Genomic DNA, 20,795 nt, shown 5'->3' with positions numbered 1-20,795 from the left:
TTGTATATGTGTGTAATGCTTTGTATGCATATATGTGCATATAGTTCGTTGTAAATTAGCATTCAACTGTAGCACTTTTCAAAACGCTTTCTTTTCCATCCCTTCATACGAAAAAAGAAGATTGTATGCATCAACATCGTAGAGACAAAGGCGGCCTGCATATGTGTGTACAATGTCTGTATATGTGTACGCATCATTGTGTATCCACATGCATCGATATTTACAGCAAATGTGTAGCAGCAGAACAACCCCCAATCTCTATCAGGGTGCCAGATTATAAAAGCTCAAGTTGGGCACTGCCATCAGGATGACAGGCTGGCAGTAATCAGCTGTCTACCCTGGCGTGCCCAGCCTCGACAGTAAGGTCACAAGGATATGCCAGAGGCCCAGAGAGCACAGTTATTTGTAACGCCCTCTGGTCAAATGCCATTTGGCTCAACTAAGCGACGGCTGGAACTCCTCCCCGTTGGAGGACCTCCAGGAACGGGCGATTGCTATGGCTGCCATGTGGAATGTCCGAACGCTCGCTGGGGACGAAAGAATGCCATTCCTTCTGTTGGGAGATGGAGCAGTCCATCATCCGGTGGACTGGCTGTAGCTCCTTCGACCACGAGGGGTGGAGAGTCTTCTCCTCTGGGCAAGATAACAGACAACACGGAGTAGTTATTCTGGATAAATGAATGAAAGAAACCCGGGAGTGTGGTGATGAGAGCTGGGAAGTCATGAGTTCAAGGCTGCTGTTGTTCATCTCAACAGAAGATGAATGGTGGTGGTTCTCTAAACCGCTACATCCGTGCAGGGTTGCAGGTAACGTTCATGAGTCTGACACCACCTGTTATCTAAAATGTTTGCTAAGGTGGCTCCTCATGAGAACCATCTTATTCGGTGACTTTATTGCCTGGGGTGAGTCATAATATAAACACGTGGATGTGAGTGATTGGAAGGCAAGGGGTCAGATTAGCTTCAACAAGAACGGTAGTTGGCTGATTTGTAACTGTGTGGTGTACCATCCGGTGTAGACATTTGCCTCGATCAGCTGTGACCAATACATAGATCGCGATCCACGGATTGCAGAATATTTTTTGGTGGATCTCAGAACAAACTAACCATAAGCATACCACAATTTTAGTTACGGCTGATGGAAAATACAAATCCCCAATTAGGTTTTAATTTATTATTAACAATAATAACTTCTACCAAGAGATGGGGCTAGTACTTTACGCCTCTCCAGTATTACATTATGGGGTTAAATCCATCCGGGTGACTGTCGGTCAGAGCCTTGTGGTCGGAGTTGAGTTCAACCAACGCCGCTCACAGTACTTGGTGTATTGGGTCAAGGTGCCCTCGAGTCTCATTCAAACCCGCAATAGCCTGGCCTCTGCCGACTGATCATCACCACCACCACCACCACCACGGTCCATGGGCAGATAGCCCCGTATGTGTCCACTGCACATTTCGTCATTTGTTTCCACTTTCCTCCTCTGTCTTGTGCCAATATGCTCAAGTAATGTGCACATCTTTCTGACACCACATTTCTCATGTCCTGTTGTCAAGCCATTCTCTATTAGGTATTCATTTCTTCCCGGTTCCTTACTTTTTAACGAACAACACACTTTTTCATCTTCTTGTTGTCCATCCTTTCTATGTGTCCGTCGTATACGTGCATACTTGTGATGGGAACACATTGAGGTATGCCGATTGTTAATGGTTCTCATAGAATGCAACAGTAGCTTGGAGCTGTGGTTGGCACCTGACCACTCACCCCCTCCCGCTCAAGATATAACAGGAAAGTTGGATACACATTTGGGCTGGAGCTCACGCGTTTGCTATGACAGCACGGGTTACCCGGTCCATACCTCTGCTCTCTGCCTCGGTAAGGGATTCAGTCTTCCGGTATCCTGAAAAGCCCGTTTTCACTGCTACATGTCACCTTTTCTTGGAGGTTAGAGAGCCGTTTAACACTGCAAGGACGAGTGGCAGTCGCAGCCGCTTTGGAGGACTTAAGAACTGCCCCAGTAGCTGTCGAACATCGAGCACCAACTTCATGCTGTCGTATTCTTAGGTTTTTTCGGTAAAGTCACGTAGGTAAAAAATTAAATTAATAAAAGTAAAATAAAATTAAAATAAAATGAAAATCACGACGTTTCGGAGGCAACACAAGCTTCCGTCTTCAGGTGGAAGCTTGTGTTGCCTCCGAAACGTCGTGATTTTTATTTTATTTTATTTTTTATTAATTTTCATTTTTTACCTACGTGACTTTACCGAAAAAAAACCTAAGAATATGAATCCTTGCAGTCACGAAAGCTTCAAATCTAGAATTCATGCTGTCGAGCACGCCACTTGAAGCGCCACCCCCGATGGCCATCCTGAAGGGCAAGGAATGGCGATCCGGTCTTTCACCCACCAGATCAGGTCTGCAGGATTGTTGAGAATTTTTGTTACAGGTTTTGTAAGGGTGGGGGAAACCCCCTCATCTCAAACAACATCATGGGACATCGGGAGAGGACGACCCCGTGGAGATTGCAGAGGCTCTCAGGGTTGGAGGAAGTTAGCCAACTCCCTGCGTGTATGTATGTTGAACTTCTTTCGCACAGTACGTAGTCTAACGTGCTAATCGGAAGTGCGCGGGTGGCTGATGTACTATCTGCCAAAGACCTGAAAAGGGCTTTACTTTTGATCTCAGACTGCTTCCAATAGTTCACATTTCTTTCAGCTAAATGCCAGCTATTATGTTTGATTCTTGCCAACAAATTCGTGACTCAACTCCTTGAAGCTTCCCGGCTGCAGCCTCAGTCCCATTGTCCGCATCCTTGGCGCCCTTCTCGATCCTCACGCTGAACGTTCCCTCGCCTGTCTCCGTGCCCCCCCCCCCCCTCCACTGCTTGCGAGGCCCTGCGCCACGCGTTTGTCACGCTCCAGGCTGAATGTCCCCAATGCCACCTCACAATTCCTTCAGCAACGACAGCTGGTATAACGCCGCCGCCAACCCGGGTCCCTTCCCGAGCTTCCTGGCCTCAGGCCGCTGTTCTTCCCACCCACGATCGTGTGCACCGCGAGATCCGTGTTCTCGCGTTTACATCCATCCACGGACTTGACCCTCCTCTCTACCGCTGCAAACTTTTCCGTCTCTCCCTCCCAGGCAGCTCCCTCTGCTCCATCAACTCTGTCTATTTAAGGCCTCGCCACAGAGACGATCTCCTTCTCTGTCCCTATATGTTACTCTCTCTCTCTCTATGTATCTTGGTGATATCTGTCTGCTTATATGTCTGTCTATAGTTTTCTGGTTACATTTTTGTTGCTATTTCATTTATACCTGATGACGATTGCTTGTGTTGCAATCGAAACGTCGTATGCTATTATTTAATGTATTATTTTATCTTTATACGTGACTTTACCGAAAGAACCAAAGAGTAATTCCTGCAGTCACGAAAGCTCCAAATTAAGATTATAACTCAGACTTCCTCGCTCCCGAGATCCGCTGCTTCAATTCTGGTGGTCGCTCATTTAGCTGCGGTGCTTCCTCGCTCTGGAACTCCTTCTACCACAGGCAACTCCGTCTGGTCCCCTCTTCTCTCTCTGCTCTCTCTCTCTCTCATCAAATGTTTTCACTTCCACCTCCTTGTGTTCGGATCACCGTTCGTTGCTTCTCCTCTCTCCTTCCCTTGCTCCGGTTGCTTCCGGCGAGTTTTCTGCTCGTTACTTTATGGGCGCATTGTCAATGTAAGTCTTTGCCGTTTGTTGCGTCGACCTCTGTGTATGTGCGCACAATGTGCATGTGCGTCAATGTGCATATCTGTGTAAGTGCGCTGCGCTCCAAACCCGGCGAGCGGAATTATTGGACACCAGTGACGATTATTTGAACCGGTTCTGGAGGCACTCCCCTAGATCGACTCAGCCTCAAATGAGTACAAAGGCGGTCGGGCGTGGTTGCTGGCCAACCCACCCCCTCGTGTGCCGTGCCGGCCTTCATTGGTGCGCGTTCACAGCACTTGCCCCAATATTACGTGAAGGCTGCAAGGGGGATCTTTGTCTCTGTATCCTGCGTAAGTTTGTTTATTTTGAATTATGCCAACCAACTCCCAACCCCCCACCCCAAGTCGAAATCAAAATCCTCCCCCCCCCCACTTCCCCTATCGCTGTGTGGCTCACGCTCGCAATTAGCGGCGCCAATTATCCAAGTCTGACGCAATTAACGGAGCGTGTTCCTGTGTCCGTCGATGTGAATGTGCGTCGACCAATAACAGTGGCGAATATGTGAGCCGCCACCGGGGCGTCCCCTCCCTCGGTCGACTCAGCCTCAAATGAGCACCTAGTGCGGTGGAGCAAACATCGCCACTGGGAAGACAAAGGCGGCCGAGGCTGACGCCCTCTCGTGCACCGTGCCGGCCTTTGATAGGTGCTGCTCGCTTGCAGCACTTGTCACAACATGCTGTTAAGGCTATACGGGGGATCTTTCTCTTGCGTGTGTGATATGTGTCATTGCACCTCTCGGCGTGTGTGATACTGCGTGTACATCTATACGTGTGGGGAGCGGTGGTGGAGCGGTTAGCGCACTGCGCTGTGAACCTCGTGACCCGAGTTCGATTCCCGCTCACGGTCTACACCAGTGACGATTATCTGAACCGGTCCAGGGCCTTCCCTATGTGGACTCAGCCTCAAAGGAGTAGCTGGTGCGGTGTGTAAACATCGCCACTGGAGAAACAAAGGCGGCCGGGCGCGGTGCTGGCCACCTACCCTCTCGTGTGCCGTTGCCGGCCTTCATAGGTGCTCGCTAACAGCACTTGCCCCAACAGTCTGTTAAGGCTATACGGGGGATCTTTGTGATATATGTGTGAGTGTTACGGCTCTACTTAATGGTAAATTGCGGTTGCGTGTGTACTCGAGTCTTCCCGAAAAGCTGCCATCTCATCGGATGCAATCGGTGTGGTAGAACGTCATTGCTTATACATTTCACCACCATTCCATGTGCGCAATATCCACCGTCTTCAATGAACATGTCCTCCTGCTCAGGTCTCTGATGTATAGGCCAATCAGTTTCAAAGGAAATGCCTGTGTCATCAGAGCATTTTTGTTTGCATGTTTTGCCACAAGTACGTGTGGTCAATGCAGACTTGATGCCTTGCAAATAGGAATCTACGTGGCGTTTGAACATCTTAACACCTCCTGGTTTATTGCCATATAAAGGGGAAACGTCTATTCTTAAAAAAAATCATCGTCTTGATGCTTAACTGGAAAGAAAATGTCTCCATGGGTGAACCCCGTTGCCGAGGCCGTGAGCACAGAGCTGCAGGGATTGCTGGTGGATCTCGGCATTGCCCATTCGTCTTCTCGAAACAAGAATGGCGATGCCCTCCTTCCTGAAGCCCTCTTGGCCATGGCCACGTCATTGGTGCCTGGTGGCGTTTTCTTGAACAGCTTAACCAATAGCTTTAGACATAATAATCTGGGAAACCTTGATATTTACCAGACACATGCCAAACGACTGAGACAACATTATGTATTTGCTTTCAATTACCGACACCTTCAACTTAAATCGTTCTGGGAGGGGGTCAAACACATTTTGGGACGACTTTCGTGGCCATGCTTGTTTTGAGTATGGTGTGCGCGTGTCTTTGTGTCAGAGTGTTGTGTGTCAGTGTTGTGTGGGAGCGCTAGTGTAGTGGCTAGCGCGCTGCGCTATCAACCAGGCGACCGAGTTCGATTTCCGCTCACGGCCATCACCAGGGACGATTATCCGAACCGGTCTTGGGACTCCCCTGGGTCGACTCAGCCTCAAATGAGTACCCGGTGCGGTTTGTAAACATCGCCACGCCGGGCGTGCTGCTGGCCATCCGCCTCCTCGTGCGCGTGCCGTTCCAGCCTTCATTGGTGCTCACGAACAGCACTTGCCCCAAAAGTATTCTAAGGCTATATACGGGCATCTTTGTCTTTGTGTCTGTGCGTGTTTGTATTTGCCTTAATGTGTCTCTCATTGTCCCCCAGATTTTATTCTCCCACCCCCCACCCTCCCCCTCCCCTCGCTCCTCGCCTCCCCTAATTGTCATCATTATCACCGCGCGCGCTCGCTCCAGAACAATTAATCTCATTATCCCCGCGTCACCCATTGGCCGCGCTCGCCTGCGGGCGGTGGATGGCGTTGGTGATGGTGGTGACGATGATGGTGTTGATGGTGTTGATGGTGGCGGTGTTGATGGCTTTGATGATGGTGTTGATGGTGTTGATGGTGGCAGTGTTGATGGCTTTGATGATGGCTTTGATGATGGTGTTGATGGTTGATGGTGGTAGCGGTGGTGTTGATGGTGGACTGTGTTGTAAGAGGCGGCGGTGATGGTGTTGATGGTTGGTGGTGATGGTGTTGATGGTGGACTGTGTTGTAAGAGGCGGCGGTGATGGTGTTGATGGTTGATGGTGATGGTGTTGATGGTGGACTGTGTTGTAAGAGGCGGCGGTGATGGTGTTGATGGTTGATGGTGATGGTGTTGATGGTGGACTGTGTTGTAAGAGGCGGCGGTGATGGTGTTGATGGTTGGTGGTGATGGTGTTGATGGTGGACTGTGTTGTAAGAGGCGGCGGTGATGGTGGTGATGGTTGATGGTGATGGTGTTGATGGTGGACGGTGTTGTAAGAGGCAGCGGTGATGGTGTTGATGGTTGGTGGTGGTGGACGGTGATGTAAGAGGCGGCGGTGACGGCAGGATGTTTTGTGTTTGGCGTTGTCGATGTTTAGGCTCCGTGCGCCGCCGCGCCTCTAATCGGCTCACAGGGGTCAGGGCGCCGCGCGGTTTAATTCGAGCCCCCCCCCCACCTCATTCTCCGCGTCCTATCCGCGCCTCCAGCCGTGACCTTCTCAGCACAAATGTCACGCGAGCCGAGCCGAGACGAGCCGAGACGCTGTTTGCGAGACTCTGCTAATGACGGTGGCCGGGGCTTTGCGAGGTGGAGCGGTGGCTAAGTGCAGAGCAGCATCGAGTTCGATTCCCCGGCTCCACGGCTGTAACATCGGTGGCCAATGATATCTGAAATCTAAACCGGTAATGACCCCCCCCCCGTCCCCCCGATTTAACCAGTTCCCGCACAGGTCAGAGTGGTGAAGTATGGTCAAACAACTTCCATAACCGAGTGGGCAAACCTCCATCCAGCGGTGGACCGAGAATGTGCTGCAAATTTAAAAGCTATGAACCGACGGGGTGGGGTCTTCTTCTTTCGCATGGCTCATGCAGATGCAGAGCAGCAACTACAATTCACATTGAGGTGGTCAATTTCACATTCAGTGGGTGGGGTGGTTTGGCCGCACTGCGCTACGAGCCCGATGCTCGGAGTTGGATTCCCAGCCAGGGCTGACGTCACTGCTGAGTCGCGTATGAAATGTGAAACCGGATCCGCGCCCCCAAACTCATGATGAACTTGAGACAACGTCCACGACCGATGCGACTCAAGGGGGGTATTTATCCAGCAGTGGATTGAGAAAGGGCAAGAAATTGACACGTATTACGAGTGGAGTGAGTGGTGGCACAGTGGTGACTGCACTGCGTTAACTTCAGTTCTGACCCTCCAAGACTGGACACCTGCCTAGAACGAGCTTTATAGCTCATCGGATTCCTCCAGTAAAAATAAAATCAGTATTCGGATTCCTCCTTCACTGGCGAGTGTTATCATCTGAATTGACCCCGAGCCTCAAATTGCACCAACCTCGCCCTGACCAGAATCAGAATCTTTCTTCATGCTGGAGCAACCCGATGAGCTATGAAGCTCGATTTCACCGATGTCCATCGTGCTGTAGTTTGGTTAAACACCCAACACGACCGACACGGTGTGAGGTGGCTTTCATCATCCAGCAGGGTGCATTGGAAAGTGCTGAACATTCGATAAATAATGGGTGAGGGTCGGTGTGATGGTAGTTAGCCGTAAATGGGAACCGTCGTCGTACCGGCCGCCTTTGTTTCCCCTGTAGTGGTGACCATCGAGCCATCATTGTGAAGGGCATCATCTTCACCGTCAACGTCATCATCCACATCAATGCCGCCATCATCAGCATCACCCTGGTTATGAACTCCTCCTCCATCATCATCATCATGGCTTTCATCAGCACTATCTTTATTCGTAGGTAAGTGAATAAGTGGTGAGGGATTGAGAAAATTATTGGTGAGTTACAGTAGGTACTCGCTCGCAACGCTTTCCCCAACAGTATGTTAAGGTGATAGGAGCTATCTTTGAGCAGTGAATGAGTGGGGGGATGAGTGATTGAGAGAGCGAATTGGTTAGTGATTGTGTGAGTGAGTGTGTGAGTGAATGCGTCTGAGTGGATTGAGAGAGCGACTGGGTTAGTGACTGTGTGAATGAGTGAGTGTGTGAGTGAATGAGTCGGTGAGTGGGTTAAGAGAGCGACTGGGTTGGAGGCTGTGTGAGTGAATGAGTCCGTCAGTGTAAAATTATTGAGTTGGTGGACGAATAAACGAGAGACTGAATGTGCTCGTGACTTGAGTGCGTGGTGAGTGTGAGATTGAATGAGTGGGTGAGTTAGAAACCATGTGAGTTAGTGGGTAGGTACGTGGCTGAATAAAGTGGCCGAGTGAGAGAAAAGTGAGCGAGTGAATGAGTATACAGGGAAGTGGTGAGTGAGTTGGAGATAACGAACGGGTGTGTGGGTGAATAAGCGGTGAGCGGAGAGTGAATGCCGTGACGTAACCCACGTGGGATTCATCTCGGGCGGTATTGTTTAAGCTCTCATTAGCATTAATTAGAACAACATCAGTGAAACGGCGAGCCTCGACCACGCAATTAAAGTCAATTAAATCCATAACAAACGCGTCAGCGAAATTGCTCACACGTACGAGAGACGCCGTCTCTGCGCGACACACGTCACCGTGGAGAGAGAGTGAGATCTCGATGCTTGAAAACCTGCACCTTCAAGCAAATTATCCAGGGCCATTACCCGAAACGTTTCCTAGACTATGGAACGCGTTGCCTCTGATTAAAAATGAGACAAGCATCATCTATAGTGCTATTTTAAATCTGCCATGGAAACGCACCTCTCTAAAATGGTATTTCCCCCATAGTTTCGGACGTGTACGCTGCTGGCTCTGTCTTAATTTAATCTTTCCCTACATGGCGCATTGGGATCTTGAGATGAAATGCGTCTTACAAATGTAAATTATTATTGTACATATGTGTTTTTCCTTCGAAGTGTTATTGGCCACAGTGTTGTTGACGAATGGGTTAGTTTATGATGAAGGATGCTGTCACTTCATGCATGCGATTTTGTTGTCTTGTCCCCGCACCTCGGATTAGCGCGGCTGGTTGCGTACGGTGCGAAAGAAGTTCAACATACATACATTGTGTTGGTGGTTGTAATGTGAAGAGAATGCCCCCCCCCCGCTGCCTGCCCCCACCATAGGAATGTGGAATGGCCATTACTGGATTTCGAAAAGAGTCTGAATGGTCGCGGTGACGCCGACGCGAGGGGCTCGCGACTGACAGTGAATACCTGCGACTCGGTGCATCATAAATCATCATCAGCAGCAGCAGCATCATAAATCATCATCATCAGCAGCAGCATCATAAATCATCATCATCAGCAGCAGCATCATAATCAGCAGCAGTAGCATCATAATCAGCAGAGAGGAATCATCATCAGCAGCATCATAATCAGCAGAGCGGAATCATCATCAGCAGCATCATAATCATCATCAGCATCATAATCATCAGCAGCATCATAATCATCATCAACAGCATCATAATCATCAGCAGCATCATAATCAGCAGAGAGGAATCATCAGCAGCAGCAGCATCGTCTTGATCAATAACGTCATCATCACTATCATCAAAAGCAACATCACCACCACGAGTATCATCACATGATCAGCAGCCTCGCCATCATTAGTCGCATAATCAGTGTTGGTCCTGTACTACCATCGATAACAACCAGCACCATGATGAACGCGCATCATCATCGTCAATCCTCTGCGGTCGATAAAACGAGCAGCTCCACTTTTTGGGAACTCAACAGCGGTCGTTCTATGGGTGATACTGGCATCCGGCATGGGAATGTTGAATTAGCACACACGTTTACACGTACCTCATATGCGACGGGAGAGCGGTGGTGCAGTGCTTAGTGCAGTGAACTACGAACTCGGTGATCAGCATTACATTCCCGGATACGGCTGAGAGAAAGCTGTGAGTGAAATACTGGATATAAACGAACCCGGCGCCATCTTCTTCACCAAACCGCAGTGACCGGTCTGGAGAAGTATGGTCAAACCCCATGTCTGACACCACGTGGAGAGGGAGGCCTTCATCCAGCAGTGAGTGCAGGATACAGTTCCTGCGAACCATCATTTATTTATACAGTCTGTTCTTCTACAATGCCTGTTTTCATAACGCGAATTGGACATAACGTGATGAATGTATTAGGGAACACGTTTTTTTTTTATAACGCGGATACGAATTGGATATAACGCGACTGAGTGAACAGATCTACGTCGCGCGTGTAGGAACAAGCGGTTGTACGGCTGCCTCAGCGGAACGTCACACAAGGCGGGATGCTGCTGGATGCTTCGAGATGCTGCCCAGGCTCCTCGGTTTGTATTCAGCGTGCATATGCATCCCACGTGTTACCCAGGACTCTGCTTTACCCTATATTATTTATTTTCACGCGATTTCTCCATAACATGTTGAGAAATTGCGTTATAGGAGAACAGACTCTAAATACATGAGGGTGTTCCAATAAGACAGTTTCAGTTTATTTGGTGAAGCCCTGTGAGCCATTCGGTTTTTAAATCGGGTGCAACCGCAACAAACAAAACAAAAACATGAACAAGAAAACATCTTAAAGTGACTATGCGCAAACAGAAAAATCCAGGAACCTAATCAGAATACATCTGTCAACATCAACATTTGTTCGCGCAGTTTGACGATCCACGGTCACCCTCTCCCTGTAGCCATGCACAGCCTCGTCACCTGATGCACCGAGATTCTCTCAGAGGTCCGCTTAAGATGGAATCCCAAATGTGGCCAAGTCTCAGGGTCACCACCCACACACATGGTTACTCTCAGAGGCGACACGCAAAAAACATTTTGGCGCCTGTGGCCTCTAAAGGCGTGGGTCATCCTCGCTACCTCTTAAGGGTGGGACTTTTTTTGCTCCGGACTGGAGGAACCGGGGTACAGCATTGACATTCGTGAGTTCACGAACCCACACAGCAGATCGTTCACTTGTCGGTACCACCCGAGATGGCATCACGTAGCTGGTTCCCATTCGTTTCTGGGGCCAATAACAGCCAGTTTGATATCAGTGAGTGGGTCATCGCGTGATTCCCTCGTCTTAGCCGTATAAATACATGGGGACGACTAAAGTCTGTGCAACCTTAGTCTCACACCGATGTCTCTTCTGGCCCATGCACGTTGATCACTTCTCTCTGGCTCGTGAAGATCAATCCGAGTCGAATCGGCGATGATGCGAGACGAAAATCGAATCCCCTTCATGTGGCGGTGATTTGGCCAACGAGGCTCGAGTGTGATTCATCATCTTACCTTTCACGCTTCGTCATCCAAAGAAGCCTCTCCACGTGGGCGACATCGGCTGGAGTTGACAATCCTCAACTCGCGGATTGCAGAGGGTTCCACTCATTCGTACGAATGCAGCTCTTGCAGAGGACCGCAAAGTAGTTCACTAGGAACCGTTGATGGTTTTTGTTGCATGATGCGCAGAGGATGAGTTTTCTTTTTTTTTTGTACACGTGTCCGTGTATTGTTTGAAACGTATGCTTGACTGCACGGCCTGTACTATTTTATTTTATCTTACGATGGTGTTTTTTTGTCATTTAACACGGATTGGATCATTTGTTAAATGTTGACACGATAAATGTTGACGTCACCGCAGTGCAGGCACAAATCTCAGAGAACAAAACAACGAAAACCTCGAAATACGGCGGCACGGAGAGAGAGGAGGGACAGGGCCGGGTCGTATCGTGGTCACTGATGTTGGCCGTGAGCAGGAGTTAAAAACTAAACAATTTTTTTTATTTTACTACATAAGGCGCACTGAACTATATAGCGATTTTTCAGAAGCGACCTGGCCACATATGATAGCTCATTGAAGTGGCTTATCACGTGGAAATGTACATCTGCCAAATATTTCTAAATGTGGAGAGAAAAACCGGAGGACACGGAGGAAAATCCACGCGACCACGGGGAGAGAGACTCTACATACTCCAAATATACAGGCGTCAGAGTCGGGATCGAACCCATAACCTCCTGTATACCAGGCGAGGTAGTTAACATCTCCTAGCCACCGTGATTGAGTGACCCGGTGTGTATATGTGTGTGTGTATTGGTGATGGTGTTGTATGGAAGCGAGCGAAGATATTGAGTGGTATCGAGTGGTATTTAGTGATATTTGTCTGGTATTACCTCTGTTTATTTGTTCAGGAAGTCCTGCCCTGCCACGGGACATCGGCATATGAAGTGAAAATAATTACAGCGGTGGTGGTTGTGGTAGCGGCAATAGGTGCTCTCTAACAGCACTTGCCCCAACAGTCTGTTAGAGGCTACACGGGAGATCTTTGTCTTGGGTGGCGATGGCAGTGGTAATGATGATGGTGTTGGTTTTTATGGTGATGATTAAAATTATGATGGCGAAAGGGATGATGGTGAAGATTATAGTGACGGAAGTGGTGGTGATGGTGTTGATGGTTAAATTGGTGGTGGTGATGTTGGTGGTGGATATTGTAGTAGTTGAGTGATGATGAAGGTGGTGTTGGATATGCTGCTGTTATTCATGAAGATGCTGTTGCAGATCCTGCTGCTGATAATAATGGTGGTAATGGTGATGATAGTATTGCTGTTGATAATGATTCTGATGATGCTGCTGCTGCTTATGATGAAGGTGTCAACGGTGAAGATGATGATGGAATTGGAGTTGCTGTTGCTGATTAAGATGATGCCGATGTTGGAGATAATAATGACGACAACAATGATGACGCTGATGATGATGATGGTGGTGTTGAGAAATGCTGCTGTAGCTGACGATGATAATGTTGTTGGTGGTGGTGATGATAATGACGGTGATGTCGGTGGTGATGTTGATGATGGTGGTGGTGGCGGTGATGGTGGTGGTGGCGGTGATGATGGTGGTGGTGGTGATGTTGATGATGGTGGTGGTGGCGGTGATGATGGTGGTGGTGGTGATGTTGATGATGGTGGTGGCGGTGATGATGGTGGTGATGGAGATGACGCGTGTCTCGCACCACTCGCCGTGACATTTCTCGTGTTCCGCGCCTCGCGCGTGGAGTTGTTTGGTCAGCTCCGGTTGGACTTTCTCTCTCTAATGGCTTTTATCAAAGGCCACGCACAGATCCAGATGCCTCACTCCACATCGATTAGGGGAGTGGGGGCTACCCCCCCCCCATACCCCTCTCCCACTTCGTCCAACCTCACCTACATGGATTATGATTATTGACGTCAGAGGTCACATATGCACCAAATAAGACAAAGACAAATATCCCCTCTCTCTCAGCCATTAACCCCGAACAGGGTCCTATTAGTCAGCTCCTACGAAGGCTGTAGCAGCACACGAGGGGGTGAGTGGTCAACACCACGCCCGGACGCCTTTGTCTCCCTCGTGGCGATGTTTACACCCTGCACCAGGTACTCATTTGAGGCTGTGCTGCCCTAGGGGAGGCCCAGGACCGGTTCAAATAATTGTCACTGGTGTTGGCAGTGAGCGGCCAACACCATTCGAACTCGGTTCGTAGCAGAGCGCGCTAACTCCGACTCTATCGCTACCCCACATATGCACCAGACACACACACACACTAATGTACACAAAAGTACATAAGACAAAGATCCCCCGTGTAGCCGACTCAGCCTGTTGGGGCAAGCGCTGTTAACGAGGACCTATGTTTGAGTGTGTGCGTATGTGCGTCTTATGTCAGCTGTCTGTCAATCCACTGCTGGATGAAGGCATCCCCACGGCGTCAGTCAAGGGGATTGTTTGACAATACTTAACTACGCTGGTCAGTGTGGGTTTGTGAAGGGGTGGCCAAGACTGGTCAAGATATCGCTTGCCAATCATCTTTGCCGTGGCTGGGATTTAGCGTTGACACCACTGCCAACGCAGCAGTAATACCAACTCACTTGCATACGTAATAGTCTCGTTTAAGGATAAACGGGTAAGTCAGGAACCGTTTTCAGAATGGAATACCGGTTCCAAAAGCCAGGAACCTGTGCAATGTTAGCAGTTAACAGTAATGTCTCGTTGCAAAGTGCCACGTTTAGCGAGAAACGCGTTAAGCAAAAACGATTTCCCCATACATAAAGTAACGATAAAGTTTGGCGAGATGCGATGTACTATGCACACACAGTGAGACAAATAACTGAGGGTATGCCGCCGCGTTACTGTATCATTACGGCTCAGCCGTGCAGCTCAAGAAAGTAGTTCGTCGTCGGTTACTGCTTTGAACCCGCGTTATAACGAGGCGCAGACCGCGTTATATAACGGTCGTGTTCCACTTTGCGCTTAAAGTGTCCCCAAATGGAAGATCCACGTTATAGTGAAAGCGCGTTGTGTGAACACGCGTTAAGCGAGGACCCTGCGACCTCTGCATTTTTAGAGCCAGTGTGCTAACAAATCCACAACTTTGCCAGCTTCTTATTTAATCAGTGAAAATAACAAAACTGTTATGTTTATTACTAGACGTTGCTGTATGTTGCATGCGGCAAACCGGTAACCATTTGTATACAGTTTTTTTTAAAATCTCCATGTAGTTACTGGTGATGCATAAACAACTATTCTAACCACCCCAGTATAGACACACACACACATGCAAACTCGTATGTACACACGTATCGTGTCGTTGTCTAAGAGAAACAGACTACCCGCTTTTTATCGGCTTTAGCGTCTTACTGTTCCAGGCAGTCTCCGAAGAGTGGAGCTCCCTATCGCAAGTCTGGTGTCTTATGTAAATGTACTATTGAAACCCCGTCCAAACATCCACACACCATCTCTCGTACACCAAGCTTCAATAAAATATTGCACTCCCACTAAAATGTTGACGGTGGAAAGAAAAATCTAGATTTAAATACTCTTCACCTAGAGATTTGAAATCTAAAACGTGAAAAATAGCCCCTCAGGTTTTGGAGGTCCCAAAATCGAACATTTATACTTTTATATGCAGTATTATTTTGTCTACGTATACGACACACTCGACTACATGTGTGCCTACATTTCTAGCTATTCTAGAACGTTATCAAAATAAACATCCTCACTTAAAATGAGGCCATGTGTATACAATGCATGTTAGGTTCAAGACAAAGATCCCCCGTGTAGGCTTAACAGACTGTTGGGGCAAGTGCTGTTAGCGGGTAGCGCCTTTGAAGGCCGGCACACGAGGGGGAGTGGGTGACCAGCACCACACACGGCCGCCTTTGTCTCCCGCGATGTTTACACACCGCACCAGGTACTCATTTGAGGCTGAGTCGACTTAGGGGAGACCCAGGACCGGTTCAGATAATCGTCACCGGTGTTGGCCGTAAGCGGGAATCGAACTGGAATTGACAGGTTCATAGCGCAGCGCGCTAACCGCTACACCACCGCTCCCCACACTCCCCATACGCACACACACACACGCGTATGCAGGCACACACACAGACACGCACACACACACACAGACACGCACACACACTCACAGACACGCTCGCTCCGCCTCCCTTCGCCTATAAAAGTTGCACGCTTCTCCCCGTCTCTCGCATTCTGCAAGACTCATCATCCCTGTGTCTCCCCGAGTCTGTCTCTCTGTCTCTCCAATCCCCCCCACCTCCCATCACCACGGTCGCCACTCTCCTCTCTACAGGGTCAAATAGGTGTCTGCGCTGTGTGCACCTGTGTGTGTGCACCTGTGTGTGTGTGTGCACGCCCATGTGTATGAGTCTCCACTAACGGTCACACAGTTGTGTGTGTGCACGCGTACCTGTGCGAGTCAGAGAGAGAGAGAGAGCGAGTTAACGAGACGAACCTTTGTACACAGACACACAAACAGACAATAACACGCACACATACACATACACTCACCTGTGTTCACTCATACACACTCACCCATAAAGTCATCATACGTACTCACATACGTACATTCAAAAACACCGACATAAACTCACACACACACCTCGTGTGCCGTGCCGGCCTTCACAGGTGCTCGCTAACAGCACTTGCCCCAACAGTCTGTTTAGGCTACACGGTGGTGTGGGGGGGGCAACCTTTGTCTGTGTCTACACACACACACGTGTTACCCATGATGCACCGCGCCGCGCACGTGCGTCCTCGCCTTGCGCTCATCGCGCCGCTGCTCTTCGCGCTCCTCGCCTCGCGGTGGGGGGCCGCGGGGGCCACGGGGGGGCCCGGGGCTGGGGGGGGCCCCGCCGCTCTGCTCATGGGGGCGGCCCCCGCCGCTTTCGCCGCGGGAGGGGGGTCCGCCCCCCGCGGCGGCGTGAAGCTTTGCGGACGCGAGTTCATTCGCGCGGTCATCTTCGCCTGCGGGGGGTCTCGGTGGAAGCGAGGCGGTGGTGGGGGGCTCGGAGGTGCCGGGGAGGCGGCGGTAGTCGGTGAGTTGTGGGGGGGGGGGGGGTGAAGCATGTGTACACTCACCCGTGTGTTCATTCACTCACCTCTGTGTTCCATCACCTGTGTGTTCATTCACTCACCCGCGTGTTCATTCACTCACCCGCGTGTTCAATCACTCACCCGTGTTCATTCATTCACCTGTGTGTTCATTCATTCACCCGTGTGTTTCATCACCTGTGTGTTCATTCGCTAACCGGTGTGTTCATTCACTCACCTCTGTATTAATTCGCTCACATGTGTTCCATTCCTCACCTGTGTTCCATTCCTCACCTGTGTTCCATTCGCTCACCTGTGTGCACTGCCTCTCGTGTGTTCACTCACGCGAGTGTTAACTCAGCTGTATGTTCACTCATCTATATATATTCACTCAATCAAGTGTGTCCCCTCACCTGTGTGATCACTCACCCACGTCTTGTCTAACTCACGTGTGTTCACTCACCTGTGTGTGCACCCATTCATCCACCTGTGTGTTCACCTACTCAACTTTGGGTTCACGCACCTCTTTATTCATTCATTCACCTGTTTCGAATTAAAGCTTTCGTGACTGCAGGGATTCATCTTCTTGGTTCTTTCGGTAAAGTCACGTAGAAGGGAAATAATAAAATAATACAAATGAAACATAATAAAATACAATTCTCACGACGTTTCGGTCACAACGCAAGCAGCCGTCCTCAGGTGAAGAACAGGGCTGTCGGAAAGACAGGCAGCGTCTGTCTGAAGCCCTGTCTGAATAACAGGGCTGTCTTTCCGACAGCCCTGTTCTTCACCTGAGGATGGCTGCTTGCGTTGTGGCCGAAACGTCGTGAGAATTGTATTTTGTTATGTTTTATTTTTACTATTTTATAATTTCCATTCTACGTGACTTTACCGAAAGAACCAAGAAGATCATTCACCTGTGCTCACTCACTCATCTCGGTATTCATTCCCTCTACTTGACTTGCATCCCACTGGGATTTTGCACACAGCGTTGGTGTACGGTGCTTTTTCTGCAATATTTTGCTGTCTTTTCTTGGATTTTCTGTTTGCACTCAGTCACATAGTCACTTTAAGATGCTTTTTGTTCGTGTTTTTGTTTTTTGTTTGTTGCGGTTGCACCCGATTCAAGAGCCGAATTGCTCACAGGGCTACACCTAATAAATGAACTTGAACTTGAACTACGACGCGTTAATTCACCCACTTGTGTGTTCACACTCCCTCACGCGTCACTCACCCGCGTGTTCATGCACTCACCCACCTTTGCGTTCACCAATCTGTGTTCACTCACCTCTGTCCATTCACTCATCTGTGCATTAATTCGCTCACCTATGTGAAAAGTCACTTACCTGTGTTCACTCATTCACCTCCTGTGTGTCACTCACTTACAGCGTTGGTGTACGGTGTTTTTTCTGCAATATTTTGCTGTCTTTTCTTGGATTTTCTGTTTGCACATAGTCACTATAAGATGCATTCTTGTTCATGTTTTTGTTTTTTGTTTGTTGCGATTGCACCCGATTCAATAGCCGAATGGCTCACAGGGCTATACCTAATAAATGAACTTGAACTTGAACTGTGCGTCCATTCTCTCATTCACCTCTGTGTTAATACATGCATAGTGCGTTCACTCCTCATCTGTATTCACTCACTCACGTGTGCGTCAATTCACTTTCCTCCTTGTTCACTCACTCACCTGTGCGTTCACTCACATTTTTTCACCAATCATCATTATTACCACCACTACCACCAACCATCAACATCATGATCATCAACCTACACAACGGTCAGTACCTGTTCACCTTCCAATGCAAGAGTGCTCTCTGGTTATAAAACGCAGATTGGTGTTGTACCCCGAACTCAGTCGCGGTGCTGGAGATGTATTCAGCAGTGACAGAGACAGGAGATACAGTAGTTTATTATTCAACCGGATTCAAATCTTGAAGATAACCATCTCGATTCCGCCCGGATCCAGATTCTAAGCAGATAGACACCGCCGACGTGTTGCACTGCCCTTAGCTCTGCACCCAGGGCGCCGTGAGCTCTGCGCCCAGGGCGCCATGAGCTCTGCGCCCAGGGCGCCATGAGCTCTGCGCCCAGGGCACCATGAGCTCTGCGCCCAGGGCGCCATGAGCTCCTCTGAGTTCAGAGCAGTCGCGCATTTTGCCCATGTGAGGCACTGCGCCTGCTCCCCCCTTGAAACCCTTCACCTTACCAAATAACCATTTGCATTAACACCTAACCTCTAACCTTACTTCCCCTATTCCTAACCCTATCTCGAACCCACACCCTTACACCATAACCCCTAATCCTTCCCCTAACCCTACCCCCGACTCTTCCCTTAGATCTGGTCTCTGACCGCGACCCGCTCTTCTCGGAGCCCCACTCTTGGCTGGGCTCACAGTCGCTGGACCCCTGGGAGGGGGCGGCGGCGGGGGGGGCCGAGTCCCCGGTGGGGTTCCTAGGGGGGCTGCTACGAAGTCTGGATCTGGCTCAGGGGTCCCCGGGCGCCCTCGGCGGGGTTGGCGGGGGCAGGCGGAAGAGGGACCTGGCGGGTGGCCTCTCCAGCGTCTGCTGCAAGTGGGGGTGCACGCGGGGCGAGATCAACGCCCTCTGCTGACCCCGTGACCCCACGACCCCGTCAACCCAATCACCCGGCGACCCGACGACCCGACGATGCGAAGACGCGGCCACCTCAAGCAACGAGGACCCACAAACCTTCAGGCCCCAGTGACCTGACGACCTTTTGACCCGATGACACGAGAGACTCGGTGACCAAACGACACAAGCCGGGAACACCACGACCCCGACGACGCTGCGATACGAAGATGGGAGCCACCTCCAGATTCAAGGACCCGCAAACCTTTAGGATGGACGAACCACGAGCTGATGACACGAGATCCGGTGACCGATTGACCCAGAGGCATCTCGACCCGGCGACCTGGCCACGAAAAGACTTCGGCCACCTCGGCATTCAAGGACTCTCAACCCTTGACGTGGAATGACCTGGTGACCTGATGCCCTGGCAAATCATTGACCTCTTGACCTGGAGGCGCCATGACCTGATTCGACTAGCTTAATATTCGAGCACTCGTTAATGTTTAAAATAGGCATGTAACGATCCAATTGATATTCATTGTCCGGTTCGAGAATATATTATTATTTGTATTATGATTATTATTATTACTGTTGTACCGTCTTCTTCGTCTCGTATTGTCTTTTGTTTGTTCTGTATCGTTTGTACAGTCTTGATTGCTCCATTAGCCTAATTGTAACATTGGCATATAATTTGTATATATTGTGCATAGATGGTAAATAACCGATTCTATTACATGCAACGTGACACGTGTATCATCGTGAGCGTGATAATAGCGTGTAATCAATGTGTTACATTCCTAATTTAAATAAATGACCCAGTCACCCAATAGCTTGATTACCTAATAATCAACCAAGGTAATAAAGACCTATTGACCGAATTACCTGGTGACTCCCTCGTAACCCAATGACGTAGATACGTGAAGACTCTCATGACGGAGAGATTCAAGAACGAGACTTGACTCGCAATGATCTGGTGACATGATGACCCGTGACTTAAAAATTTGTGTCAACCGCAGTTGGAGAGAGATAAAGTGTCGCCGTGTCTCCGTGTTCCTGTGTCCCGATGTCCCAGTGTCTGCGCGTCTACGTTTATTTAAGAAAAAGACTTCGATTGAAACCCGTGTCGTGTGTTTTTTTTTGGTTAGATAAACCACAACCTTGGCAACCACCACAACCACCACAATATTCTCAATAAAAACCACGATGATATATGCAGTATATATTTATTGTTACGCTTGTGTACCCACGAAAGCCTCACTGGGTATCGTGTCATTTATTTCAGCAGGGTCTTGTCTAGTTTTCCCAGGAGTGGGCGTACATTGCAATTTGAGTAATTTCTGAGTAATTTTTCTAAGATTTGCAACTTTTTTAAACCTACCATTTCCACAACGACCACCATCACAACATATCAGAATCATAATATGTATTTACACTGGAGGAATCCGATAAGCTATAAAGCTCTTTTTCACATGTTCCATAGGGGCGGGTAAGAAGGTTACAACAACAAACAGTACAGAAACATGATAGTGCAACGTAAAGAAATGTAAACAAATCACCCAAACATACAAATAAAACTAAACCATCTCCATCCTACCAGGCACAGCCCACTGAGGTAT

General features: G+C 49.2%; 1 protein-coding gene across 2 annotated transcripts; it reads left to right on the top strand.

Annotated features, from left to right (window-relative positions):
• The first annotated feature begins 639 nt into the window (after positions 1-639).
• LOC133346546 (relaxin-3-like) lies at positions 640-20,351 on the top strand. 2 transcript variants are annotated; one of them, XR_009755569.1, is made up of 2 exons: positions 640-807; positions 18,927-18,988. XR_009755569.1 is itself a non-coding variant. In XM_061558194.1 (2 exons), the coding sequence occupies exons 1-2, from the start codon at positions 16,283-16,285 to the stop codon at positions 19,199-19,201; spliced, it is 585 nt and encodes a 194-aa protein (XP_061414178.1). In that variant the 5' UTR covers positions 15,760-16,282; the 3' UTR covers positions 19,202-20,351. The 2 variants fall into 2 exon arrangements, 1 of the variants encoding a protein (XP_061414178.1); XM_061558194.1 differs by lacking the exon at positions 640-807 and adding an exon at positions 15,760-16,592 and having other exon boundaries at positions 18,927-20,351.
• Positions 20,352-20,795: the final 444 nt, after the last annotated feature.

Source organism: Lethenteron reissneri, chromosome 24 (genome assembly GCF_015708825.2).
Source record: "Lethenteron reissneri isolate LAM-NWPU_2019-01 chromosome 24, ASM1570882v1, whole genome shotgun sequence".
Taxonomy (NCBI): Eukaryota; Metazoa; Chordata; class Hyperoartia; order Petromyzontiformes; family Petromyzontidae; genus Lethenteron; species Lethenteron reissneri.
This window is presented reverse-complemented; position numbering and strand designations above follow the sequence as displayed.

Bases quoted from the DNA above. Each gene is read 5' to 3' on its own strand.
- LOC133346546 (XM_061558194.1), top strand. From the start codon at position 16,283: ATGATGCACCGCGCCGCGCACGTGCGTCCTCGCCTTGCGCTCATCGCG. The intron at 16,593-18,926 runs GTGAGTTGTGGG...CTCTTCCCTTAG, and splicing joins CGGGGAGGCGGCGGTAGTCG to ATCTGGTCTCTGACCGCGAC.